General features: G+C 45.3%; 2 protein-coding genes across 2 annotated transcripts in view; both read right to left on the reverse strand.

Annotated features, from left to right (window-relative positions):
- Nucleotides 1-456: 456 nt before the first annotated feature.
- Nucleotides 457-4,399, reverse strand: LOC138689999 (homeobox protein ARX-like). The gene is made up of 5 exons (XM_069807019.1): nt 3,136-4,399; nt 2,615-2,721; nt 1,959-2,077; nt 887-1,020; nt 457-464 (listed from the first exon to the last, which is right to left on the reverse strand). The coding sequence occupies exons 1-5, from the start codon at nt 3,869-3,871 to the stop codon at nt 457-459; spliced, it is 1,104 nt and encodes a 367-aa protein (XP_069663120.1). The 5' UTR covers nt 3,872-4,399.
- A 3,903-nt stretch (nt 4,400-8,302) lies between these two features.
- The window catches only part of ARHGEF5 (Rho guanine nucleotide exchange factor 5), a 42,944-nt gene continuing 23,615 nt past the window's right edge, over nt 8,303-27,631 (reverse strand). Inside the window, exons 6-19 of the mRNA XM_069807020.1 lie at nt 23,695-27,289; nt 21,798-21,879; nt 21,360-21,424; nt 20,780-21,042; nt 19,705-19,865; nt 18,675-18,827; nt 17,160-17,289; nt 16,173-16,247; nt 14,206-14,295; nt 13,717-13,871; nt 12,874-13,035; nt 12,390-12,460; nt 11,947-12,051; nt 8,303-11,671 (exon numbers count right to left, since the gene is read on the reverse strand). Of these exons, the coding sequence (XP_069663121.1) occupies nt 11,517-11,671; nt 11,947-12,051; nt 12,390-12,460; nt 12,874-13,035; nt 13,717-13,871; nt 14,206-14,295; nt 16,173-16,247; nt 17,160-17,289; nt 18,675-18,827; nt 19,705-19,865; nt 20,780-21,042; nt 21,360-21,424; nt 21,798-21,879; nt 23,695-27,289 (5,262 nt within the window). The 3' untranslated portion in view covers nt 8,303-11,516. The remainder of the gene's footprint in view (nt 11,672-11,946; nt 12,052-12,389; nt 12,461-12,873; nt 13,036-13,716; nt 13,872-14,205; nt 14,296-16,172; nt 16,248-17,159; nt 17,290-18,674; nt 18,828-19,704; nt 19,866-20,779; nt 21,043-21,359; nt 21,425-21,797; nt 21,880-23,694; nt 27,290-27,631) is intronic.

Consider the following 27,631-nt stretch of genomic DNA (forward strand, 5'->3'; position numbering starts at 1 on the left):
ATGTCAGCACATCTACTGCTTGGGAGATCCGTCCCTAAGGAAGTGGTGAAATCCTCATCATTTTGGAAATATTTTCAAGTTCTGCCAACTTGGAAAAGTAAACATATATAGGAAATGCTTTAGGGAACATTCCTGACTCTGAGGAATGCTCTGATACTCCACACATGAATACACAATTGAACAAATCCTTTCTTTTTGGTTGCCATCAATCTTTAAAGTCTAAATGCAGCTCAGGTAGAAAACTGGTCCAACAGCACACCCCACGGACTGTCAAGAACACTGCAACAGCAATTAAATTGGGCTGTTTGCTAAAGAACTCAACTATTCTCACTCCCTCAAGGTCTTGCACAAAATGGAAAATTGCACTGGCTGGAGAAGTAAAGGAACGTCCTTTGGAGTACCTGAGGGAGGCTTTCCTACCCCAACAGTTTATACAATGCATCTGCCTCATACAGCTCACTTGACTACAAGTTGTAGCCGGAACGTTACAGTCTAAATCAGAACATGGGATGTCTGTATCTGCCATGAAGAGGTTAATAGCCAGAATACTTTTTATCGTCATTCAGAGAAGTGGTACCAGTGTCAAACACCTATTACAGTCCCAATCACATATCCTTATGAAGTCATATTCAGAATTCCTTGCTGGCTTGTGCTAGGACACAAATAAGGACTGCAAGTTTGGTTCTAGCATTAGCACAGAGGCACCACCGTGCTGGTACATAGCTGGTAGATATTCGATTAGCAGAGAGCTGTTAAACCTGGTGTCACTTTTTGGACTGATGGCCTAAGGCTCTCACATGGCCTTCCCTAAAGTATTTCGGAACCTACCAGCACCACCAGCTAGTGCTGCAGCTATGCAAAATACTTGTGCTAATAAGGGTCTCACCTGAGGAGGAGGCAAGTGGTGCAGGATGTCCACTGAGCAGGCTGGAGTAGTTCCCAGCCGTAGTGTCTACATTCAGCATGGCAGACTGGTCATGAGCAATGTCAGGCAGTGGAGGCATGGGCAGAAGAGGTGCCCTGGAGGTATACATAAAGGGTATGAGCATGGACCAAAAGACAAGACAAGACATTATGACAAAATATACACACTCTTCTAACTATCCTACAATGGGCAATCCATGATCACTAGCAGGTGGAAAGAGAAAGTGCCGGCTGACTTACAAGTGCAAGGGGAAATGGTGCAAGGGATGCTGTATCAACAGTATTTGGGGAAGTGGCCCCAGGTCACTAGTGTGGAAAGGACAGGCAGTAGGGACAGTGCCATGAAATCAGTCAGCTGATCTCCAATCTTTCACTTTTCTCTTTTCATTCTGTTTTCTTCACAGGAAGACTCTCACTGCAGACTGCCATGAATACCTCCCTGTGGAGACTAATTTCTTCCCTCCCTCCCTCGCTCCCCCTTGAAACACCATGTATCCTCTCACATACTCCCTTCCCCCACCCTCCAATAAATGTCCCCTGCTCACCTACAAGAAGTTCTAGCTTGTATTTCTTCAAAGCAGCCCATGACTTTATTAGACTGATCTATGCAAGCAGCATTTCCATCACCAAGTGAAAATCCATGGAAATGGAAAGTGATGGTGGGAGGACTGGGATAAAAGAATTCTCAAGTGCACACAAAGCACCTGGCCAATGCATTCACAGAAACTAAAAATGAAGGGGTGATTCCACAGACCTTTTCTATCTCACCCCCTGCTTTCTACATGAGTTCAGCAAGAGGGATTTCAACAGTTTTATTTCAAAACAGTCCTACAGGTTAATCAAAAGCCCTCTTAAGAGGGCCCACTACAATTTGCCGAGAAATCTGTCAGGCTGGAGAATACAGAGGACACACTACAGAGGTCCAATTCCATGGTCAGCTTTCCTTAGCTTAAATATAAAGGGGAAATGGCAAAGGAAAAGATTTAATGCATTAGGTATCTATTGTGGAGAAATGAGAAGACAAAATCCCTCACCCATAACCATCTGACCCAAAGGGGCCTGACAGAGCTGATGACGTTGGATATTTTTTGTTGCCTTTCACACTCAACTTCTCCAATTTTCGCCACTTTGCCCTGCGATTCTGAAACCAGACCTGATAAATGGAAAGAAAGGATACATTCAGAGAGGAAACCACCTACACATGGGGACACAGGCAATGAATCAGCAATGACTGTCTCCACACACCAGCTGAGGCCAGAAACCTTTCTTCCAGAGAAAGGAACCTTAAGAAACTTTTCTTCCAGAGAATCTGCAAGATTCACTGCAAGCAGAAAGATACCCCCAAACACCAGTTTCCTTCGTGGCCCATGATCTTCAAGATAAAGAGATTAACTCCAATCCTCCTCTTTTACCTCCCCATTACATGTCTCATCTTAGGAAACAGGAAGAGACGGAGTACGCAACCGCAGACTCCCACTGCCGTTTTGGGTGGGGTAGTTGGTTGTGCAGTGTCCATCCCTGTGAGCTCTCTTCCTTCTCTTATCACCAGTGGCAGGTGCAGTCTCTATCCCATTACTCATGAGCTCCTCTTTCCTTCCTAGTCAAGCTCCTCCACCCTGCCCCAGTCCCTCTCCCTGTCATTTTTCTGCACAGAACCCATGGTCACCACTGTTACCCACACAGGCATTACCATGATACGCTGTGGCGTTACACCAACCACAGCAGCAATCTCCCTCCTCTTCTCATTGTCGGGGTAGTGGTCTTCTTGGAACATCTTCTCCAACTCTTCTAGCTGCTCTAGAAATGATACATTGTTCAAAGAGAGAGAGATGGGGAGTATGTGATAAGAAAACAAACAAAATAATCCAAAAGAAACAAGGCAGGGGAAAACCAAAACAGGACATTTTTTACGATACTTAGAACTACATGAACAACATAAAAGTTATTTTTTTAAAAAGTAAATCACAAAAGATAAACAAAAATCTTCTTCCACAGTAAAACAAAGAGCATCGCTAGGGATACTTCAAATATAAGGCACTCAGCAACCTTTATTTGAAGAAGTTTTCACACATCTAACAGTGCAGAATGCATTGCAATACCAGTTAGACCAGTTCAGCACCTCCATGTTGTGCCTTCAATATGATGAAGGAAACATCAGCACCATTGGCACTACAAGTGTCACTGTCTGCCAGTGGGTTCCCCAGTATCTACCTGCACTATAGAAGGTGCGTGACTTCTTCCTGACTGGTGGTAGATTTTCTGGATTCTCAAGTAACTCTTTTTTTCCCTTGGTCCCTTCATGGCTCCTTCCAGATTCCAGGACTGAAGACACCTTGTAGGACTGCTGAGCTGCAGCATTGGCTGAAGCACATTTGGATGATCTGCGAGTAGCTGGGCCACACACATCCTGCCTGGAGAGGTCTCCAGGGATTCCACTAGATGCTTTCTCAGCGCACATTCCACTTCTGTCGTTACTTTTTTTCTTCTTTGCCTCCTTTTCAATCCCATCAGAGTAATAACCCTCACACTGTTCATGTGACCCTGACTGACCTGTGGGGTCCTGTTCAAATTCAGCCACAGAAAGTGGGGACACAGCCTTCACGTCACTGAGGAAATCTGACAGCTGCCCACACACTGAGGCAAGGCTGAGCTGGCCGTCAAGGGCCACAGAGTCTTCGGAAGTTGACCCAGTTGCCTGCAGGGTACAGTATCTTCCATCTTCCTCCACCTTCTTTATAGGGCTGATCCTATCTTCTCTTCCCAACGTATCTTCGACTTCTTCGTTTATAGCTGTGCTTTGGCATGCAGATAGCACACTACTCCCTGCACCATGCCCACCGACAGCAACAGCATCTGCCACAAAGTGCTCAGTATTCAGCAACGTGTCCTCCTCATCCTTGCACTCTACAAGGAAAAAATGAAAAACAACAGCCCCCTGCATCCACATTGTCTAAGCCAGATGTGTGGATAGGAAGTTTCAGTTATGGAAGAAGGAAAACACTACACAATGAAACCCAACAGTGAAAAGAACTAGAGAGTTCAAAATAAAAACTGTCAGCAGGACAGAGTGCTGCTAGGAAAGCAACAGCAAAGAATGCAGTGTGGTCAATAGGGAGATATTCAAACATCTGAGATGAGAAAAGTCTCAGTGTGAGAGTGAAGATGCCTGCAAAATCAACCAACTGTAAACTACAGGGAGAATTAATTCCAGACACAGAAAATAAAGGGAAGGTTGAGTATTACAAACACAGTAGTAGGAAAATAGCACTGGGGATAACAAAGGTCTTTGGAATAAGGAACAGAACAAAAAAAAATCAATGACTTACCAAGACACTAAGTGTCACCTTATTAAAATGAGCAAAAGAAAAGACAAGCAAAATTCTGGTCTACCATGTCAACAGTGATTATCTGACAAATGACATCACTTTTCGATTTATAGAAGTTTTCTGTTTCTATCATACTCAAGCGGACCAAGCAAAAAAACAATTAATTGTACAAACTTCTAATAACTGCCTTCTAATAACTGCAGCTGCAGTTTTCAGCAGCTTCAGCCACAACACTGATGAATAACAGACTTACAAGACAGGTAATGAAATAGATGGCTGAGGACAAAAATAGGTGAAGAGGTTGGACCAAGTTTAACAAAAAGCACAAACTGCATTACACTAAGAGAGATGGAATAGTACAAGACAGGTCAGAGAGAACACAGCAATAGAAATAATTAAAATAGGCCACAGAAAAATAAACAAGCATTATACTTTCCCAGCTGAGATACACATTTCCAAACCAAGAAAAGCCCCTGGTTGTCTCAGAATGTGTGAGTCTGTGTGATTTCTGCTACTTAAAGAAAAAAAGAAGAAGAAGAAAAAAGTGACTATTTCTTAAGAATAGAAAGTAGAACAGTAATACCAAAACCATATCTGCCTCTGTCTGGAAAGAAGAACGTTTGAGCAGAGTGTTGACAGCATTTCAGTTGTATGTGCCTACAGAGAAATGTGGTTAATTTGGGGGGAAAAATATCTAAAATAATTTTATTTCACTCTGTCCTACTTTTGATATATATTAGTGCAATGCCAAAATAAAGGACTTGCTTTCTGCCTCAATGTTTCTTTCTTAAACAATTGTTAATCAAGAAGGAACCCCACACTACCAGTCAGATGGGAGAATCTTCATGCAAGTACAAGGGGACGCCAGGCTGCTTCCAAGACCTTCTAATTTACCTTTTTACGGGATTAAGAGAGCCTAATCAGTTGCAGGGATAAGACACAGAAGCAGGAAACTCTGCAACTATAATAATTCGATCTTGTTAAGCAGCAAGTTTCCGCTGCTGTTAAATGACATGAAATATCCTGATGGGGAGGGTCAAGAACTGAGTGAGGCAGAAGCTTGCTATGTGCTATATAATTCCTTTTTCCACCGTCCTCCTCAATGCCTGTGAGCTCGTCTCGCTCATTATGTGAAATAGCTAATATTTTCATGTGTCACCCATTCTGTCACTCACCCTCTGCCTCAAATCAGGAATAGCATTTTCAGCTTAGCGCTTTGATTTGAGAAGGCTTTTTACTTATTTTTACTTTTATGCAAACACCAGTATGTGCTTACATCACAAAATACATTTCAAAGTCTTGTGCATGTACCTTGCATCTACAGCAGAGAAAGAGATTTGACGCCTGGGAGTTTTATATCATCTACAGGAATATTCCTCCGAGAAAAAGAAAACTGCTGTCTCTGTTTCTAAAACATATAGCAGAGGCCTAGGCAACAACCTGAGATTGCCAAAGAAAAGACCCAAAATGAAAATAAAGTTTGGAGAGAAAGACAGGCCTTCCTAGTAACAACGAGGGAGTTGCCAACCCAGTCCTTTCTCCCATCGTTCATATGACAAGAGAACAGACTGAATATCGCTTTGTCCCACTTTAGATAAACATAACCTTAAAGAGAAGGGATTTTAACTGACTGGGAACATCATACATATAGAGTCTGGAACGCCTGAGCTGCTGAAGGTGGACAAGCAAGAAGCCAAGTCCTCTTTTTCTTCTCACAACCACCTCCTCAGACATTTCTTGGAACAAGGTAACCACCTGCACAGCAACAGCGAGACTTTTTTATGGGTGTTTCGAGCATTTGGTACAAAGCAACCTGAACACACGCACAAGGAAAAACACGAGCTTCACAGGTGCACCCACGCAGGCTCAGACAAGGAGGAGGAAAACCGGACAGCGGGTGAAGGTGGTAGGTGCCAGCAGCCTAGAAACCCAGAGGCAGCAGGAACCCCTCAGTGCGATACGAAGGGAAGAAGACCACCCGCTCCTGACCCTCTTTTACAGAAGCCAGGTGAGAGGGGGGCCACGCAGGCAGCAGGCCGAGCAGCAGCCCCTCGCCCCAAATCGCCCAAGGCACCCTGGGCAAAATGGCGGCTTCCCCCCGGGGCCAGCCTAACGCGGGGCCCCCAACCCAAGGCGACGAGGGGAGGCGAGGGCTAATGGCCGCCGGCCCTCGCTGCCCCAGCCCGCCCGGCGGGCCCGGAGGAGGCGACGGGGCCGTTATCCTCCACCGGGGATACTCATTAGGCTCGTTGCCGGGTGCCTCCCCCCGGGTCATTAATGAGAGCCGGCGCCCCGGCCCTTACCCGGCCCTTCGGGCGCCCGCTCCTCCTCCTCCTCCTCCTCCGCGCCCGCCCCGTCCATGCCGGCTCGGCGGCGCGTCCGACCCGGCGCGGTTAATGCCCCGCGCCGAGTGCGGTCCGCCGGCCCCGGCCGGCTCATCAAGGCCACCTGGTTCCCCTCGGCGGAAAGCGGGGCCGAGGCTGCCTGACCGACCTACCTCAGGGAGCGGCAGAGGCGGGCTCCCCCAGCCGCACCCGCAGGTAGCGGGGCCGCAGCCTTCCCGCCCGCCCGGCTTCTCCGTCTGTCCCCTCAGGCGGCCGGAGGAGCCATCTTCGGCGGGCCGCCCGGCGGCGAAGCGCCTGTCCTCCCCCGCGGCGTGGGAGTGGGGGGCCGGAGGGGAGGCCGGTCTGCGAGCGGGGAGAAAGCTGTCCCCCCACAGGAGGGCACGGAGGCGTTTTCTGGTGGATCTGAGGACACCTGGGAGACCGTGCGTCGTCAGCTCCCGTGAGGAGCGGGCCTGTCTATCGCTTGTAGCACGCCTTGGAAGCCCAGATGTTACGAGATTGGACCGTGTAACATGAACGAGATGAACCTCGTTATCTGTCCTTGCGGGCTGGCAGGAAGACAGATTCGGTTTTTTATGTGCTGTGGGTGCAATTGTTCAGCACTGCTTCCGATTCTCCATAAACTAGCGGCTGCAAGAAATAAACGGCACTGCTTGACTTTCAGGTGCTGTAATTTTGCATCCTTTCAATACTTAACAATTAGAAAAAACAACGCTCCTGATAGCATGGTACCAGGCAATTAGCGGTCTCACACTACTACAAGCATTGTCATCCACCCAGGTAACATTTAAGCCAGCTTTGTACACTTGCAGGTGTTTACACGAGATGGAGGGTAGGAGTGAACTAAGCCCAGCTTTTCCAACTTCTTTCTTCTCACATGCAGTTCATGGAGAGACCTGAGCTGCAACTTGGGTCACGGTGGTTCCAGAAACCAAGCCCTCTGCTCTTGCATCCTCCGTGTACAGCTTTCCTAACCACCAAGTGAAGTGCAGCCAGCTGTAAACACAACTTGCGTGTCTGCAAACAGCAAAGACAGGCGCTTGCTGGTCTTGTGATTTGCTTGTGATTTGCTTAATTGCGTTCTGCTGCACCAAGACAGAACATCCTCGTCCTGGTCATGGGCTCAGTATCTCATTGCTGGCACAGCACCATTCTCCTACTGTGTCTTTCCCCATATGCCCTGCCTTTGTTTCAAGGTTTGCTCTAGCATCAAAGGTCCTGCTTCTGCAGATGCTTTCACCTGAGAGTAGTTTCATTACGTTAAATGAGTGTAAACTGAAGCATGTGTGCCAGCATTTTGGTGACACTATAATTAGTCTAACAGTGCACCTGGTTCAGCCACCAACTGCAAGGCATGCTGGCTGGAATGTTATTGTAGCTAAAATGGCATTTAATTTGTTAGCAGCATTCAGCTGACAAAACACAACTCTGATCTTAGAGGGGATGGGATCTCCTCAATATTAGATAAAAGCTCAAAGATAAAAATCACAAACTGCTTTAGAGGCTCAGTTCTGAGCAAGGTTGTGTTTATTTACTGAACTCTGGTCCTACTGTCAGCTTTTTCTTGCATTGTGAAAGGGAATAAGAACTGCAGAGAATGCTTTCATTTATTTTCCTTTTGGAGAGACCAACATAGGTCTCCAGTGCTGTGACTTTTTTTTTTTTGAGCCAAATATGTATTTTTATATATTTTATACTTTTTTATATGAAAAAATGACAGCAGTCGTAACACTTGATTTTCAGACATAACCACGAATTTCTCAGATTCTCAATAAAACTTTTTAAATGTAGTTTGTGCTTCTATTTCATTGCTGTTCCTACCACAAAGAGAAATGAGTGTAACTGCCCTCTAAAGGTTGTCTTTAATTTTTTTTCAGTATAGAAATACTAAATTTCTTTTGTCCAGATACACTATGTGTCAGTCTCCACAGGTTCCTGTGGAAGATGATGGTTTCTTCTAATTCAATTTACAGCCAGCTGTTTAAGATACACTGGCATCTCACATACAGTGTTCCCATTCTGTGGACTTTCTTTAGGGATCTGACTAGAAACATACAGGGATTTGGCTGGCAAACTCTACGCTTCTATTTCTGTTTAATACTGATTTTCTGGGAAATTAGGTAATCCACATTAGATAATGTAGGGAGACATCTTGACTCATAATTAAGACTGTAATAGGACACAGCAGATACTCTGTCAACTTGATTCCTGCCTCCTGAACGTAAGTGATATTGTACAAGTTTGATTAAGTTTGTACAAACCAAGGAGATGTTAATCAGCTTCAAAAGCATGAAGCAATTCAGTGCAGATTTGTTTATGGATTTTTGTGACAGGATGGTGCTGGGGCTAAAAATGTAACTAAATAGTAAGAAGTTGAGGCCTATCTGAAACGTAAGAAATCAAAGTAAACCAGGGTATAAACACTTATTCTTAGAAGCATAAGCTGACCTTTAAATGTTCCTAAACATACAAAAACCTGACAACAGGAAATGAAGGCTGGACCTGCGACAGGGAAAAGTTAGCCTTTGATACAACTAGTTAGACAGTATATAAGTCCTGACAGTCACAACAGTGGCCTTGAAGTTTCCTATCTCAACAAGAACATATGGAATTCAACATAGAAACCACCTTTGGAGATCCTAATGAACAATATGCCTGCTTGTTTTTGAGGGTGGAAGTTGAAAGAGTAGAAAATTCTTGACTTTTAAAATGTTTAACAAGATGACCTCTGATTTAGAACAGCAGTACTTATGGCCTGCATCCTCATGATACAAGTAGCAAAGATGAAGCTGATATGGATGTGGGACCCTCAGACTCTTTACACAAGATGACCTTACACAGGCACGTACTGAATTGATCCTATGGCAGTGTTCTGTATCCTGGCTGAGACACTGGTGAACCTGATGACTTATGTATCGCATAAATTCATGACAGCTTGGGACAAGCAGGTGTTTTAGATCTCTGAACATCCATGGGTCTTGTTGAGGATTTTAAGTTGTCTTATGTCACTTATTTTAGTTTGAGGTAGGGCTTTGCTTTCGTTCTTAGCTAGTGACCAGCTTCAGTTCTTCTAGGGAAAACCACATGTAGACAGACTGTAGTCTGGGCCAGAGATTGAAAGACAAATGAATAATTGCATCCTGTCTTACTGGTATAGTGGACTGGACTTCCACCTTCTGTAGGTCATCCCTTTAGCTTACCTTGATATACTGATGACTAGCACCACTATGGAACCTGCAGCAGCAGTCACTTCAGGGCTGGTGATAACACTCTGAAGAATCCTACAGCATGGCTGGTAAAGCAAGCTTTCTTCACTGCCTCTGCTAAGTATAGCTATTTGTAATTAATATTCACTTTGAAAGGAGAGTTCTATGGAAAAAATAATGAAAATACTGAATATATATTCCGTAAAAATTGAATTACTTACATTTGAGATGAAAACCTAAGTAACAGGAAAGCAGAAAGTTGTTTAACTGGAGAAGTGCATGAGTTTATTAGGACTAAAAGCAACTTTTTTTTTTTTTAATCCAGCTAAAATTATTGATATAAATAGGCTGTAATAAGCTATACTAGATACAAGGTAAATGGGAATTAAAGGCAGAATGTTACAGAGACAGAAAGCTGGAGAAATGAAGATAACTAATTCTTCAAATATATTAAATGCAAGAAGGCTACACGTTGCTTTCTTTGGTGTATTGATTCTTATCCTTGATCTTGCATTGACTGAACTGAACGCAAACACATTAATATAGAAACAGTATTTTACAGTTGAAGGCATATCCTCAAATAGACAGGTTCTGCACAAAAGCAGGACTGCATGTAAACTGGACTTAAAACCAGAGAGTTCTAAAAAAGAACAAAGTCCCTGGTACATATTTTGACTTTATCTACAGTGGCTAAATATCTCAGTGTTTTCTATAAGTGTGCAAAATGGTGCATGCAATACCACATCAGCTATCAAATTAAGAGCAGCAGGAAAGTGCCACTTCATTGCATATGCCTAGTCATGGTTATTTTGTACAGGGCATGTACCAACATGAAATAAAAATCTTTGTCAAAAGTCACTGTTCTACTTCTGAGTGCGAGGCAGAGTAAAAAAGAGTCATTTCAGATGGCTTATTGGGACACTTGTTCAGAAGAGAGGTGACCTTTGTGAAACAGATTCTGCAGCTTGATACCTCTTAAGGTGGGGGAAATCATCACAGTGGCTTCCAAAAACTTCGCTTAACTCCAGTGGATTTTCTAATGCTGTCAAGGACTCTTAACAGTATGCCAAGACCGAGTTAAATTTAGGTACAATGAAATACTTGCCTATCTAAAAAACAGTAGACTTGCACAATCAAATAGATAAATTGTTCTAAGTGGAAATTACACTATGGAGATCAATACCATCAAGATATCAAGAGGATATTCAAATGGAAGAGTCTCAAGTCTATTGTGCTTTGCACTTAGCACCTTCCTTCTCAGGAACTCAAAGCTCTTAGTATGCTAATACTAGTGAATTTAGCCTCACAACATCCAGTGAGGTAGGTAAGTTTACCCCCATTTCACAGATGGGAAAACTGAGGCAGAATTCTGAAGTGACTTGCCCAAGGTCCTGCAACTTGTCAGTGGCAAAACCAGGAATATATTTTCCGAAGTCCAGATCCCAGACCTCTGTCCGAGTAAAGTCCCTCCCTATTACCACAAAGCAAGCAATACATGCAACTTTTTTTCCTCCTGCTGCTGCCGTAGTCCTGGTGACACACAGGAAGTGAATGATTTTTCCTGATTGAATTCCCGCTTTCTTTGGCAAAAAGCACCCAGTTCTGTCAAAGTACTGTGTTATGCTCTTTGCAGAGGTGTTTCTTCTGAGGCACAATAGAAAAAAGATGGTTTCCCCATGGCAGGGAGACTGTACAGGTCCAAACAAAGTAGAGTCTTATTTCTTGCAGAAGACCTGCTGCTTGGCATTCTTCACACGTTGTTCCTCCTTCAGGTTCTTCTGTCGCGCATGTTTGCTGGAGATTAGTTCCACATGTTCCGAGGGGAACCAGCCTCTCTCCCGGTCTGAAAGTTTTACTCCTTCCATCCATCCTGCCGTGTGGGGAAAAGCACAACATGAGACAAAATAGTCAAATGTTTTTTCGTTCTTCCCCAAAAGCCCCCCCCCAACAAAGCCCTAAGATCAAAAAAAAGATTCCCTTTCAGCTTCCAAATAAAGTGTCTTAATGAAGAGTCTCTTCATCCTCTCAATCCAACAATCACAAATGAGAGGCTCCTTCTAAAGCGTGATTGTAGTGTTAAGGCTTTACAGTACTAGAGTAACTTCCTACCCGTAATTTAAGGTAGCCATTGTTCATTCTGCTCACCATCATTGCTGTACTGCATAACCATGATGATATCTGCTTTCTCCAAAGCCAGCTCATCATTTTCCCGAGCCTTGTAAGTCTTTATGCATTGAACCTGTGGTGCATCTAAAGGGGAGGAAAGATCATAATGGTATACTAGAAGCAACTGTAAACCTGTGTGTGTCAGCCCCAGAGGAGGTAGGGGATAAGGGACTGCCTGCCCAAACACTAAAGAGCAGAGAACTGGAGGAGGGACTACAGGTCTTCTACCTAATATGAGGAGTAAAAATAGATAAAATAACTGGCAGAACCTGGCACTGAGGGAAAGCCCAGTGAGCATCATCTTTATTTACAAAAAGGCAAGTATTCTGCCTTGGAGTAATTTTTGGGATGTTCCACCTCACAGTGACTCCAACTCCTCTGAGCCAGCCCACCCCATTGCTGTAGTAGCAGAGCAGTCTCACCAGGGCATTCCAGGAGGTCCGGTTCTCCTCGCGGAGGAGCCAAAGCAGAGATCCACCTCAGCTTCTCACTGCTGGAAAACATCACCAGATAGGTGTCAGGATTCAATGTGAGGGATAGCAGTCTGATGATGGGAATGGGGGGGTGTGTGTACAGGTTTGCTCACAGCAGGGGTCAGGGAGGTGGTACTTAGGGGAAGCAGACAGAGTGGAAGTGAAGAAAGGGGATGGGAAAAGGCAAAAACTCCCATTGTTGGAGGCTGATGGCATGACATAACGTGGTAGTACTGTATGAGCAGCTATGATGAGAGAGGAGCAAGGTGGTTCATTAGGGGCTTGTTATGGCAAGAGGATGTTTTTCAAGTCCTCTGCTCAGCAGCTGCATTTGATATTTCAGCATTTGGGTAGCTGAGGGACAAGCATCAGGCTCCCAAGAAGTGTCTGGCTATGGTAACAGGTTATACTGAGGGTAACCTTGAGCTCTTACTGTGTCTCTGTACGAAACAAAAACTCCACTCTCTTTCCCTGGTAATTCTGAAGTAGAAAGAGACGGAAAACATTTTTGTTTGTTCCATGCAGTTTCATCTCACACTTCTCCCCACGCACATCTGAGAAGGCAGCATGATCAAACACAACAAAACGTCCACCCCTGCAAGTAAAGAGGAGGAACAAAACAAGTTGTGAGTTTTAAGGTGATGAGGGTTACAAAAGCGAGTCCATGTTGTTTTCTGATGTCGGGAAAGCAAAAAGCTTTTAATGAGTCTTCATCTGCTTTAGGCACGTTAAGCTTTGTTCTTGCTAGAAGTCTCAGAAGGCCAGAGAAGGGAGAGGGGACTTAATGAAAAGGGTAGAAATACTAAGCTCTGTCCTGTCAGAATTTTATCTGATAGCTTACAGCTTAAAGAGAAACCATGTCCCCAAAACCCCAACACAACCAACCAACAACTCTCTTAGTTTCTTAACAAACCAGTGATTTGCATATTCACTAATCTTCATACTGTCCTTCAAAAAGAAATTATTTACCAAGTAAAACTAGAATAAATTGTTATTATTAAAGTGTTTCACATTACAGAGATGGAAAGACAGAATAAAAGTGTGGCACTAGGGACCAGAAGATATCTTATTATATTAGCATATGTTGTGATTAAGAGTTGGGACTCAGATTCCACATACTTGCATGATACTCACATAATGTAGGGTTAGGAGAGTGACTTGACAAATGCTGCCACTTGCTGGCAGGCAGAGGGAAAGGACTCTTTCACCAAAGCACAGACCCAGAAAGAGACAGGTATTTTAGAAGGGGCAGCAAGAATTGTGTTGATGCACTCACTCCTTCGGCCGAGACAAGAGCAGACAGTCATTGAAAAGATGTAGGTAGATGGGACGAGTGGTGACTTTCCATTTTGGACTCAGGGTGCTGAAGTCCAGTGCTGTCAACTCACCACACTTCACAAGTCGCCTCGACTGTGAGATGAGTGGGAATATCTGCAAGACAGAAATAAACATTTATGTCAAGCACATACAAGGAAATCAGTATCCATGAGTTTCGGATCTGCATTTTCGCCTTTCTCTAGAGGAAGTGTGCTTTCACCTCTCCAACTGGACAGGCGTAAGTCATTGTAGACACCTTCAGCTGAAGGCTGACACAAACGATTGGGCAAGAGAAGCACTGATGAAGAGCTGACTTGTGTATGATATTCTGGTTCATCAGTTCTGTGTATATTGGAGAGGAGAACAAAAAGTAAGTGGAATTGACTTTGTGAGGAAAGAGAGAAAATATGTTAGGCTAGAGCAAGGCCCAGGGACTGGACGAGCTCACCTTGCACTCAAATTCAATCTTCTGGCTGAGGTAGATCAGCTCTTCAGTGCTCTTCATGCGCTGGACATTTTCATTGCAATCCTTGATGAGCTGCAGAGGAAAACAGACGATCAGTGAGGTGGAAGCAGAAGTACCTGGTAGGATCAGTACTACTCCCAGGAGCCACTCAAGAGTCAGTGTAAGTAACAATTCTTTAGGCATCCTCCTGCAAAAAAAGTGTTTTTCCAGGCAAGCATAGTAAACTTCTCCATACCTACAATGATCATCCTTCTTTCTTAAGGAAGATAATGTTTAGATGAAGTCTCTGTGATAAGTATCATTTTAACTTTGGGATACTGAGGGGAATACTAGAGACATCTCTTTCAGGTGACAAAGGTTGAATTGCTGGTCATTTGGAAGCAGCTCTTAGTAGATGCTCCACTGTAAACACAGGAGGCTGATTAGATAAACATCAGCCCCGATTTTGCACAACCCAGAGCTTGTTGCCAGTACCTGTGAGGACAGGACGCAATGAAAGAGAGGTACTTCAGCCTGTAAGCTGCCTATGTAGCTGCCTGAGGTGATACAGGGCAGCCGCATAACAGCGTCACAGAGATAATGCTGACTTGAACACAGCTGGAGTCTAAGGACTTCAGTGTATAACTTTTGCCCGCCCACCTCAGACTGCAGTGCAGCACACAGGTGCAGTCCTAAGAGCTTTAAGGAGGTACGCATCATGTTGAACTGGTCCTTAGGTTTGTGGTGGAGAACAGGGGAGATATTGTAAGAAAGGGAGTGACACTCCAAGAAGGTCAAATCATCACTAGACAGAACAGGAGCTAGCTAGGAACAAGTCTACCTTATGATGCTGTACACATTTTAGATAAGTTGTCCCAGAAGACTTTAAATCTGGTCTCTGTAATAAAACAGGATAGAGGAAGGGATGCAAGAGTACAGTCATGTCTTGCCATGCTTTCTTTTTTTTAAAGCAAGATTTTCTTGCAGGGGCTAGTGTGAGAGTTGATCACTAGTTAGAGACAAAGGTAAGGAACACAAAGGTGAAATGGTGGTTAGGAAATTGGAAAGAGCGAGTCCTGAAAAAAGTAGTTTGTTATCATTGGTGCAGGTTCAGTCACATCCCAGCTGGCTCCTGCTTCAGTGTTTTCTGCTCACAGCAACCACTGCACATGCAGGAGAGTCACATGAACACACGAATTTGTTACGCATGAGGATCAATGACAAGGGCCTTCGACAAGGATGAGGATCAACGAAAAGGACTGGGCCACTTCAGTGCCCTGCAGCTGTGTGATGCAACATGGCTGTGGAGAATCACAGAATATCCTGAGTTGGAAGGGACCCAGGAGGATCATTGAGTTCAACTCCTGACTCCACACCGGGCAAACAAAGTTAAACTATATACCTAACAGTCAGGCTTGAACACTGTCAGGCTTGGGGCCATGACCACTTCCCTGGGGAGCTTGTTCCAATGCTTGACCACCCTCTCAGTGAAGAGCTTTTTCCTAATATCGAATCTGAACCTCCTCTGACACAGCTTTAAGCCATTCCCTTTTGTCCAGAGAGAAGAGATCAGCACCTCCCTCTCTGCTCCCCCTTATGAGGAAGTTGTAGACAGCAATGAGGTCACCCCTCAGCCTCCTCTAAGCTGAGCAAACCTAGTATCCTCAGCCGTTCCTAAGTCTTGCCTTCTAGTCCTTTCACCACCTTTGTTGCCCTCCTTTGGACACATTCTGACATTTTTACATCCTTCTTATACTGTGGAGCCCAAAACCGCACACAGTACTCGAGGTGCGGCCTCACCACCGCTGAGTGTAGCGGGACAATCACTTCTTTCAAGCGGTTAATGCACCCCAGGATACAGTTGGCCCTTTTGGCTGCCAGGGGACATTGTTGTCTTGTATTGAGGGTACCATCCACCAAAACCCCCAGGTCCCTTTCTGCAGGACTGCAGAACGGGTTGATGGCCTTACCTTTTCAAGTGCATCATAGGCCTGCGTTGCTTGCACTTCCTCCTCAGACCCAGGCCGAGTTCTCTTCAGGATATTCTGTGTGAGAAAAGATGTTTTTCATAATGCAAACAGGGAAATCTGGACGTATGTATCTGAAAGGGGTAGGAGAAACAAGGAAACACCAAGATGCCAGCCTCAATGGAAACTAAAGCAGTGGTAGGTGATGACATGTGGAGATAACAAGGCCAGAAATTTGAGATGCAGAATGTCACTGATAAGCTGCATTGAACAGGGCATCCTTGAAAATCTAAATCCTATTAACTATCATGTACAAGTTACATGGCATAGGAAGCAACCACTAATGGAAGCACAAATGGCCTTACGCACAGAATTGTTCTTTGCCTGATACTCCTATTCTCCTATCAAAAAAAAGCTCAAATAATCAAAAAGAAGAATTTCATTAAAAGAGCTCAAAACTAATTCATTAGGGACTTGCTCATTCCCTGTCTGGAAGGCTCCTATTTGTCAATGTTGCAGGCAAAGAGTAGAGACAGGCTGCCTTCCAGAGGGCAGCCAAGGAACCCTTGCTTTGTTTTCCTAGCAGGAAGCCAAAAAAGTTCAATAAAATGTAAACTAACATGTTCTGAGAAGACTCCATAAATTATCTATTGCAGTACAATTGAAGTAGTGTTGCAACAAAGTCCTAATCAGTATACAAACTGCATTGCCTCACACAGGCTATCATATCCAACTCATGGTGCTGGTCTAATGCATAGCAAGCATTTGTACAATGACAAATGGGTTTGTTTTTGCAAAGGCATATTCACAATATACGCAACAGAGTGGCTTTAGAACATCTTGCCAAACTTGTCACAGATACAGCATGAAAGGCTGTATGCAGTCCTTCCACCCAGTGCTTGGAGCTAGCTCATATTTATATGCCTTTCACACTTGAGGAAGGGTCAGCTTGAGAGAAACTGTAGGAAAGCAGAGAATCAACACAATTACCTGTAGAAGGAGTTTGAGTCGAGTGATGCGCTGGAAGGGGAGGATGAGGAAGGATTTAAGTGAGAGCCGCTGGCACACTGGATCACTTTCCAGTCTCTCTAGGACTTGCTGGAACCCTGCATTTCCATTTCTGTGGGAGTGGTAAAGAAAGAAGACATCGAGACATCAGAGCAAATAGTCTTCTTGGTATCAGATTTCAGTGAGTGCTGGAGTAGTCCCAACAGTCAGGTTTTGTCCCTGGGGCAAGAGATGTCAAGAAACCACGCCACTCCGCTGATGAAGAGCAAGTATGGGTTTCTAACAGCTATAAGATGGCAGTACAACTATTATTATATCTTTCCTCTTTCTGCCACAGCCCTCTGGAATAAAAGCCAGAAGTAACATCTACATTTCAATTCCCCCCTATCAGTAGGGCATCTTTCACAGACACAGTGGTGATTTGTATTCTTTCCTTACACTGAACAGTCCAGCTCCAGGGGCTGTGTTCAGGGTCTGGAAACAGCTGCCTCCCCTCTAGCTACTCCTGAGAGAAGCTGCCTTCTCCCCTAATGACTCTTTTACCCTCTTAGACACAGCCACTGCCATCCAGTTTTCCACGTTGGGCTGTGGCAGATAAAAAGGCTAATGGTATGAGAGTGGCACTGGCCACCAGAATAGCCAATCCCATCCATATCCTTGAAGAGATGGGGAAGAAGGTTGTAAGCCCAGCAGACCGTGCCCTAGACAATATCCTTGAGGTCCTTTCTGTGTAAAACTGAGCCTTCCCTGAAGGGAATCAATTGCGAGACTAGATCTCTCCCAGTCAGCAGCACCCAGAGACAGTGCCTGAATAGCCTGTTGGGAACCGTGTCTTCTCCTGGAATCACTGTAGCTTCACTGGAACTGGGTTGTTACAAAGGGAAGCTGTGCAGAAGTGGCAAGGAAACCTTGCTCAGGACCAGGCCCATGCCTGATTAATGCTTGGTTGTGCCACTGGGTACAGAAGAGGAGGGCAAGAGATGTTCCACTCCACTACCCAGAGCAAGAGAGACTGACAGTGTTCTCTGGCCCCAGGATTTTCAATCCATTTTTAAGACTCCTGGGTAGCAAGCTGAAGCTTACTGACAGCAGCCATATTTTTCTTAATTACAGAAATCACAAAATGGTTGAGGTTGGAAGTTCCACTTGAAATTATCACTTTCCTGTTCTTAGTAGTCTGAAAACCACAGACTGAAAACCATTATCCAGGACAGTCTTTCTTGCTCTCTTCAGTAGAAGGTAGACAGAGAGAACAGCCTGCAATAGAATTGGATATTAATTATTCATTCCCTTTCCAACGCTATTCTATGCAGCTCTGTCCTGCTGTCCCAAATGCCATTGAATTGAAGAAGGTTCCTGCCTGTTCTTCTGGGGGTGTAGTGAGCACTGGCCAACAGCCTGTACCTGCAGCATTCCCCATTGTTTGAAAGAGTGAATATTCAAGATGCAGCAAGGAAGTAAGGGGGGAGGAAAGGTGCAAAAAATGAGAAAACTTACAGTAACCGCTGGAAGGTTTGCTCCTGATATGTCTGGTTTGTTACGTATGGTAGATACACCCTGCGGAACTCAGGGGCATGTTTCAGAGCCACATCACACACATGGAAGGTGAACATGTCCTCCTCAAATTTCTCCTCCAAGTCAAAGAGGAAACTGCAGCACATGGTTGTGGTGCCATAAAAGGAGAAGGAAATATCAGTGTCATTTAATAAAGCTGGAATGGCCTCAGTCCTCTAAAATCCTGACAGCCCACATATAAGCACAAGACAGCTCTTTAGTTCTAAAGAGAGCATAATGCCTGTACAATGACAATTTAGGGCTAGATATCAGCAAGGAAAGACCTCTGTTCTTAAGAGGTCGTACTTCTAAAGGCATGGTCAGGAAACAACTGAAAATTAAGACATCACCAGAATAATTCCACTAGTAGAAATGGAAAAGGTAGCAGCAAATCATACTAGCTTAGCAATATATGTAGCCAAACCTTGCAGGAGAAAAGCAGAACAGAATCCTACAGCATACAGGATTCCTTGCATGTGGGGTCATGTCTACATTTTATGACTTATGCTCAATTGATTCACATTAGGTTCTGTCAAGTGATGGCTGTAACTTACTTTTTTTTTTCCCCTCTTTTTTTTTTGGTCAGGTCTCATGCAGCTGCTTCTTTTGTCTTGTATTTGGCAGGAGCTGCATTTGGTTTGAGCTAGTCAAGTTTAGTGGTAGTTGAAGCCAATAGCGCATGGCTACAGTGGGATTTTGAACATTCTGATCTCCTGCAATGAGCTCTGTGCACAATTGTGCTATAATATCTGGGACTTAACACCAAGATTTACACTGCCCTGTCACCTAAAAAGGTAAGTGTTCCTTTCAGGGCAGTGTTGGTATGCAATCACAAAGTGCTGTGTTTGTGTATCTACCTTGAAGGTCAGTGAACATGCAGAACAGGAGTGAGAGATGTTATTGATGGAAATGACGGGCTGTGTCTGTGCCTCATGGAGGGTGTTAGCCCTGGAAGCAAAGGGCCATATCTCACCTGGCGCTGACATCGCGTACATCATGAAGGCGGGAGAAAAGCCACTGACGCTCTTGATTGGTGAGCATTGCCTGGAGCTCTGCTGATCGCTGGAAGTGATCCACTGCCACATTTAAACTGCGCAGGTATGAAGCCTCAGACATTATCAACTCAAACTTGGCCTTGAGAAAACAAAGGAGCACAGCATCACTAGACTACCTAAGTCTGTGAGGAATCTCATGGAGAGGAGGCAGGGGCAAAGCAAGAAAACCACCCAGTACATGATGTAAGTAGTGTGTAATTACAGAAGAGAGGCTTTAGGAATGAAGGGCAAGCATGTCATTACATATAGTCTTTCTTTCTTTAGAAGACAGGCTTGTGGTATGACTTAAAAGAAAAATAGCTACTTGTTCTCATTCTCCTTTTTATTCCCCCTCAACTCCAATTTCACTAGGTTCCCTGTTTTACATGCTCCCATAAATTTTCCAGCATCCACATCACTCACGTTCTTCTCCTTCATCACATTTCCCATGCTGTTGTTTTCGCCTCTTTCTCTGGGTCCTCCCATCCACTTCTCAGTTCCTCTCATTTTCCTTACCCAGTTTCTCTATGTACGATTTTGCTGAACCCATACGTCCTCCTGTTTCCTCTCAGCCCTGCAGCTCAGACAGGTCAATTTGGTAAACTCACACTCCGCCACAGGAACGACAATTCACTGTGGTTTTATTAGCATCTCTCATAAGCTTATGTGTAGGAGAATGCTGGAAGTCTTCTACTTTAATATTCTCTTTTGCATTGAGCATGCACAAAATTCCTTGTTTTATCTTGTTCCAGTTTCCCCATGTCTGTTTTCATGAAGTTACTGATATGGTCCAGAGTCCGTCCTTCAGTGCTCCTTTTCTCTACAATTCAGCGCTGTGCTACTTCACAAGCACTAGTACCACATCCCCATACTGCCTACGTGGGTAGAGGCGACCTCTGCATTCAACCACCTGCATTCCCGCACCAGAATTTTTGCTCTCCATTTTAACCACCCTTCTGGGGACTCTTTCTTGACTACAGACCACCCATCTACCTTATTACATCTGTCCATTACCTCTTGCAGCTTCTGCTCATCACGGGACATATTGAGTAGCATTCTGCTGCCCCGTATCATGGGGATGTCCTGCCAGAGGGACGCGTTAGATGAGATTGACAGACGTTGCAAATATGAGTCCTGGGGAGACAGCACTTTCCTCCGTAGCCTGGGGGAGCTTGGGAAACTCGACTCTAGATCCTCTGTGAAAGAATCCACTCTCTTCTGGTTTTGAATGGCCTTGTTCAGAACCACATCACTGTACTCCTGATACAGCAATCTTGCTGTGAAGAGAGGCATATACATTTATACTTTCTATAGCAGCTACTTGCCCTCTGCTTCAATCTGAAGAAAACTCTGTTTCACATTAGGACAACTGAATACATTAGACCACATGCATCTGCTATAAGCAAAGCTGACCAGCTGCCTGAGTGTACTGCAGGACTCTGGTTTCACTGCCTCCACTGAACACCGCTCTCTAACGCTCCACTCCCTCCTTGCTACCATGTGGCAGGAGCCCCTCTCCTTTGTGCTCACTGCAAGGCTGAGAGAGGACGGAGGAGAGGGGTCTGCCACAGCACTTCAGGCAGAAGGTACTTACAGGAGTTGATCAATCTGGAGTGCCGGCGTTTGAAGTTCTCCATTGTGTCTGCAGGTTTCTTCTCTCTGTCAGGGAATAACAATTTGGAAACAAAGAGTGAATGAAGAGCACAGCACCAGAGATGGCTTATCCAAATCTTAGCAACAGATCTGTAACAGCAAGGACCTCTCTTTCCAACAAGCTCAAGCTCCACATGCCTTACTTCAAAAAGAACAAAGTTTGGCTTAATGGAAACACTGTCCTAAAGGGACAGAAATACTTCTGTTGCAATGGGATCCTCTCCCAGAGGGCACAGACTGAAACACAGGCCTAAATCATTTTATTATAGTTTTCTACTCCTTATCATCATCTTTGGTCCCTCTGGAACAATGGGGAGCATCAGGTGTCTGTGCTACACAGGGATGGGGAAAAATTTTAAGGGGCCTTTGAGAGACTTACCGCAATATAACTGTTTCTGAACTGACTGGTGGTTCCCTGTGTGCCTTGTGAGCTTCTTCCTCTGAATGAACAGAAGGAATTTCTGCATATAAGACAAATAGAAAGTAAACAGTAAGTCCATTTTTAGAGTCAAGCTACAATCCAAATGATACACAGATACCACTTACTTACACCCCACCTAAGTGGTGGTCTTGGGTTGGAGTACAAGTGCCCTCCTGACCTTTACTTCTGGGTCAGAAACATTCTGGTTTTAATAATCCTTGACATTACTTACACTTTACATCTGTTACTTAGCTATGTTTGCTTTTCATACAAAGAAAAAGGCTGATGCTTTCAGCGATGACAAGAACTCTCAGAGATTCCCTCTCAAGTTGCCCACGCGAAGACACTGCCTGCGGGCCCTGTTTGGTGCTGCCTTTCCCCTTTCAGCAATTTGGGCCAGCCATCAGATGATCAATGGACCCAAAGTCACTAGTCACATCTGAAAGTCTTAGACTTTCTTTTGTGGACATTGAGCCCCCAAAAACTCTCGGTGACTTCTGGGGCGGAAATGCTGGACATCCAACAGTCACTTCTGTGAAGAGTCTTAGAAGGGATGTAACGCTGTAATCCAATTCTCACATTTATGTACTATGTGAGCATTCAAAAACTGCTGCTTGAGTCATCTCCTGTTTATGTAAAATGGGGAAAGTGTGGATTTTTCTTTTGTTTTGTGAGGGATTTAATCAAATAAGGTGTGAAGAAATTCTATATAAAATTCACTGGAAGCAGGAGAAGGAAGAAAGCCCAAAGACTGAGCTGCAAGAATGGGTCAGGGGAAAGACAGTACTGTTGCCTTGAATGTTTTAGAATTTGGAACCAAGAATTTACAGGTCAAACACATGAACAAACCTTGATTCGAGTGCTGCCAAACCTTTTACATCCCTCCATGCTCCCCTCCTTTTCCTCTATGCCAAAAATCCAGCACGTTGTGGAGCTTGGAAAATAAACTAAGAACTGAGAAGCAGCAAGTACGTTTAAAGGTCATGTAAGATATAATAAAGAACAGACATGTATCTTGACAGTAAGTACTATCTGAATGACCTGCATTACAGGAGATGCATGTTTTTCTTTCGTGACATCAGCAATTTGGCTTCTATGCAAGTTGGGACCTTGGATTTGACAGATTTGCATTCTTATCTGTAATCTCAAATCCTACATTCTCAGGAAGATCATCCCTTTCAGAAGGTCAAATTGGAACCTAAAGGTGTTGGTTGCAAAATAAAGGGAGGTAGCAAATACACAAGGAACTAAAACATGTAGTAACAGATACCTGCTACTGAGGATGTGCGCATACGTTTTCCTCACTGCTTGGAAACGGGCTGCTACAAGTGCAGCAAAATGCAACGGCCATGTGATGGCAGCAGAGATGATAAGCAGCAGCTCTGCACTGAGCCCCACCAAGAAACTCATTCCTGCAGGTAGGCCAAAACAGCCTGCATTACTGAAGAAGGGTGACAGATGATTAAACATGGAGAAGGGACAAGAAGAGAAAGGGGATGCGAAGTCGAGGTGTGAGGGATCTGTGAAGCGAGATAAGCTCTCTGTTGCAGGTGTTAGTGTGAAATGAGGGGACTGAGCCCCAGAGCGCAGCCCTACTCAGGAGAACAAGCAGGATGCACTGGTTCCAGGGCAGCAGAGAGATGCTAGGGGAGAGCTGGGAGGGGGGAGCTTGGGGCAGGACAGCAAGGGGGCTACAGGGCTGGAGCAAGGAGCATTACCACAAAGGCACAAGAGCAACACCGAGCTCTCAGCTCTCATGCTTCTGTCACACTGCCTGTTTAATTTAATCCTACATTTTTGGTATCTGCAATAAGGCGGGGTTGGGGGCAGGGGGGGAATGGAGGAAAGGACTCACCCTGCAAGATATCTGGTAGTACTGATGTCCTCTTCAGGCCCTGACGGTGCCAGTCCTTGCTTTTTACTCGGCGTTTAATTGGGTTTTCTTGAACGGCTGCTGGCTCCTGAGCAACTACCCTGATTGTTTTTTTGTCTGGCCAACTTGATGATTTTTCCAAGGGTAAATGTCTGGGCATTTCCTCCTTTGGCTGAGCTACAAAGTGGTGTTGTCCTCCTTCTCCTTCCAGCCTTTGCTTGACCCTCCTCTCACCTTCTGTTTTCTCCGTGATTGCCAATGGAGCTTGGATGTTCTTTGTGTCCACACCAAAGATGCCTGCCTGTTGCTCCCATCGTAGCTCCCCTGAGACCTCCTCCTCTTGGCAGGTCGTTCTGGTGGTTGGTGGTGATGGAGGGCTGAGCTGGAAGAAGTGGATTGGATTGGTGAACGCTAGCATTGGAAGTGGCTCTGCAGAGTCTCTGCTCTTGGAGTCTGTGGATGTTATCAGGCCTTCCAGTGAGGGCCAAGAAGGGTGGTCAGTTGAGGATTTTCCACACTGCATATCCATGTGCTGGTCCGCTCTTTCAGGGCTGGTGTCAGAGCAGCCAGCCAACGCTTCATTTCCAACAGCAGAAAAGCTTTTGGCCAACAAACTGACCCCTGAGTCATCAGAAGTCTCTGTATCATGGGTACCTGAGTCACCAAGATCCCACTCTCTAGTTACTGGAACAAGGTCATCTTTCTCTGCTACATCTTCTCCATCAGAAGCAGAGGCCACAGTGTTAGAATCAGACACAGAGGCAGCAGTCCAGAGAGGATGGCTTATAGTAGAGTGAATGGCTAGTAACTTATTATTGTCCCCACCACAGTTGAGATGTGGCCTGGAGTAGAGTACAGGAGCCAGCGGCTGGTAACTTTGAAGGGCTGGAGCTTGAGCAAGGTGATTTGAATTAAGTGCAGCAGCCTGAGTGTGACTGGGGCTTTGGACATGGGAAGGAGGATGAGGAAGCTGTTTGGCATCAGGCTCAGACACCAGAGGTAGGCTTGAGTGGGACACATGGGGCAGAGGTTGTTCTTGCTGGTTCTCGGAAAGGACCATATCTTCTTCAGAGGGCCAAGTTAGGGTGCTCAGGACACTGGAGATTCTGGATCCAGGCTCTTTTTGGTTTAAACTGCGGTCAGACTGATCAAGTAAAGGCATTTGTTGTGCTTCATGATCCACATTTGGTCCCATTTCTTTTCCTTGGATAATGGCACTTTTTTCAGGGGGGGGTTGCTGAATTGTCTCTGGGTGGTTCAGGGGAGTGGAAGTCCTGCCTGGTGTTTGGGGGGGTTCCAGAGGCCCTGCAATGATAGCCACAGTCTGCCTATCCTCAGGAAGGCTCCCTCCTAGAGGAAGGCAGCTCGTGTATATTACAGAGAAAGAAGATGGGCCACTAAGGTCTTCATGAAAACCTTCCTCAGAAGTAAGGAGTTCATGGGAAGTGTTGGCCTCCCCTGGATCAGCACTTACAATAGCAGTTTCCCCTGATGTTTGGTGCTGCACGTGTAGAGAAGCAGCTTGGCTAGCTGGCTTCTCTACAGAGTCTAGCAGTTTGTTCAGGCTGGCGCCAGGACAGTCCTCAGGGGCCACAGAGGCTGTTCCATTAGCACCCTCTTGCAGTGGGCCAGACGTTGAAGCCACAGAGGTGAGCTCTGAGGGTAAAGCTGGAATGAAGTGCTGAAGCTCAGCTTTTCCCAGATTTTCTGTAATGAGATGAGGATCTATGGGATCAGGTGGCTCCAAGTTCTTGGTACCAGAGGAAGGGTGTGCTGGAACAGAAGCCTCTGGGTTCTCTGCGCTAGAAGGTGCTGCCACTCCTTCATGGAGCAGTGCATCTCTTTTATCAAACCTCTGGACAGCCTTTCCATGCCCATCACTGTGCTCATCCTCCCTGCCCAGTCTTATCCTGTCATCCCAGTCAGCTTCTCCAATGTCCTGACCACCAATGGAAAAGCGGCCAGAGTCTTCTAGGTCTTCTGCCTGGTCAGAGATATGGCATGTGTGTGGAGGGACCACTGGAGTTTCACCCGCTGGGTTCAGGTTATTTGAGGACAGAGGGCTGACAGTGGGTTGCTGACATCCAGAACCTGCTTCTGTGACACGAGCTTTCAGCAGTACATCCTCACCAGGATGCTGATCCACAGAGACAGGTTCCTCAGGAGGAAATGCTGATCCCATTTGCTCAGCCAAAAAAACAGTCTCCAGACCACACAAGTCCACACTATGCCTGGGAACAGAAGATATCTCTGACCCGAAAGCTGAAAGCTCTTTCAGAGCCTCCAGGTTGAGCTCTTCCTCCAGTCTGAGTTCTTCCCTCTGCAGCTGCTCCTCCTGCTCATTCTTTTCCTTGTTTTTCTGATCTTTGGGCTCCAAAGATTTTCCTTCTTCCAGCAGATTCTGCTCTTTGCACTCTTTTTTCTCCTCTTCCAGCTGAAGTTCAGACACTGCCTCCTCCTGTGCTGGTTTCTTATGCTGTTTAGCAGTATCCTTTACTTGGAAGGCACTCTCTGCTGGAGAGGCAGGTCTGTCCTCTGTTTTTCTGTGATCATCTTCAAGATGAAGGTGTTTGGAAGTGGGTGAGTTTTCTTTAGGAACTATTACTGTTCCCTGGTCTTTGACCATGCTGCTATTCCTTGTTTCACGAGCTGCAATGTTTCCTTCTGCTTGTAATGAAGTTATTTGGCTCTCATCTATTAAGGTGGAAGACAACTGATGGGAAGAGGAAGACTCTATATTCTCTTCCAAACCCTGGAGTGCTCTTATGCTTTCCTTAGCATCTTCAGAAGTGTAAGGTTTAGCCATATCCTCTACTGCTTCCTCTGAGGTAGGCTGCTCATCAGTTGCCGGTGCCACTTTTTTGCTGCTTTGCTTCTGTGCTGCACCAGCATCAACCTCCTGCAAAGAATCTGTGGAGATCTTATCCAGAAATGGTTCGGCCTTATAATGCCCCTCTGAAACAGTTTTACACACCAAGAAGCACTTAGGTGTCTCTCTCTGAGAGGAAACGGCATCAGCCAAAGGAGATTTCGGATGCTGGGCCTGAGGGTCTGAGCCATGAAAAGCCAGTTCTGCCTGGCAGTGAGGAAACTCGGTGCTGAGGTCCACAGCCTGCAGGATGGCACTGCCAGGGGCTGGCCCATCCTGGACTGGGCTGAGAGAGGAAGAGTCCTGGTTACTTTCCAGGTCAACCAGCTCTACCTGCTTAAGTTTCAGTGAACAATCCAGTCCACGCTCCTCTAAAAGCATTTCTCTTTCCAATTCCAAGAGTCCCTTTTGAGGCTCTGCATCACCTTGCTCTTGTTCCAGTCCTGCTGGCACTTTTTCCACAGGGTTAGAGGGTCTGCCCAGCATCTCTGCTGCTTTCCCTGGAGTAGAAAGGCAATCCTTGGGAGTGCTGAGCTCTGCTCCCTTTGCAGAGTCAGACAGGCTGGTGCTCATTTCGGCTGACGTGTGAGAGGCATGATGCTCTCTTTCGACTGCTGTGGAATCCCAAGCTTCCCCAGTGGTGCTGCTGGCTTCTGGGGGAGTGGTATTTCCCTCACTGGTTTCTTCAGACTCCATCAGTGACACATCCTGATAAAGAAAAATGCAATTTTCTGTTACTAGTGCAGAATGATATGGTGGATCTAATTGGCTTACGAGACTTTTAAAAACAGGTACTAATGCAGCTGAGAAAAAAAAAATCCAAAAATACATACTTAGTGGGTGATAAGAGTTGGGAAATAAGTAACAAGACTGAGAGTAGGCAAAAACCCAATGTAAGCTTGCAGTATGAGAGTAACAGCAAAATAAACCCACTAGTGTCTTTTTAGTTTTACATGCAAATCCAGAAAGTTACTTTGGTCAAAGAGCAGAGATGCTGACCTCTCTGTAATGGCTGCAGTGCAACTTAGGAAAAGTGCTGGCCATGGCTAG

The sequence above is a fragment of the Haliaeetus albicilla genome, chromosome 19 (assembly GCF_947461875.1).
Source record: "Haliaeetus albicilla chromosome 19, bHalAlb1.1, whole genome shotgun sequence".
Lineage (NCBI taxonomy): Eukaryota > Metazoa > Chordata > Aves > Accipitriformes > Accipitridae > Haliaeetus > Haliaeetus albicilla.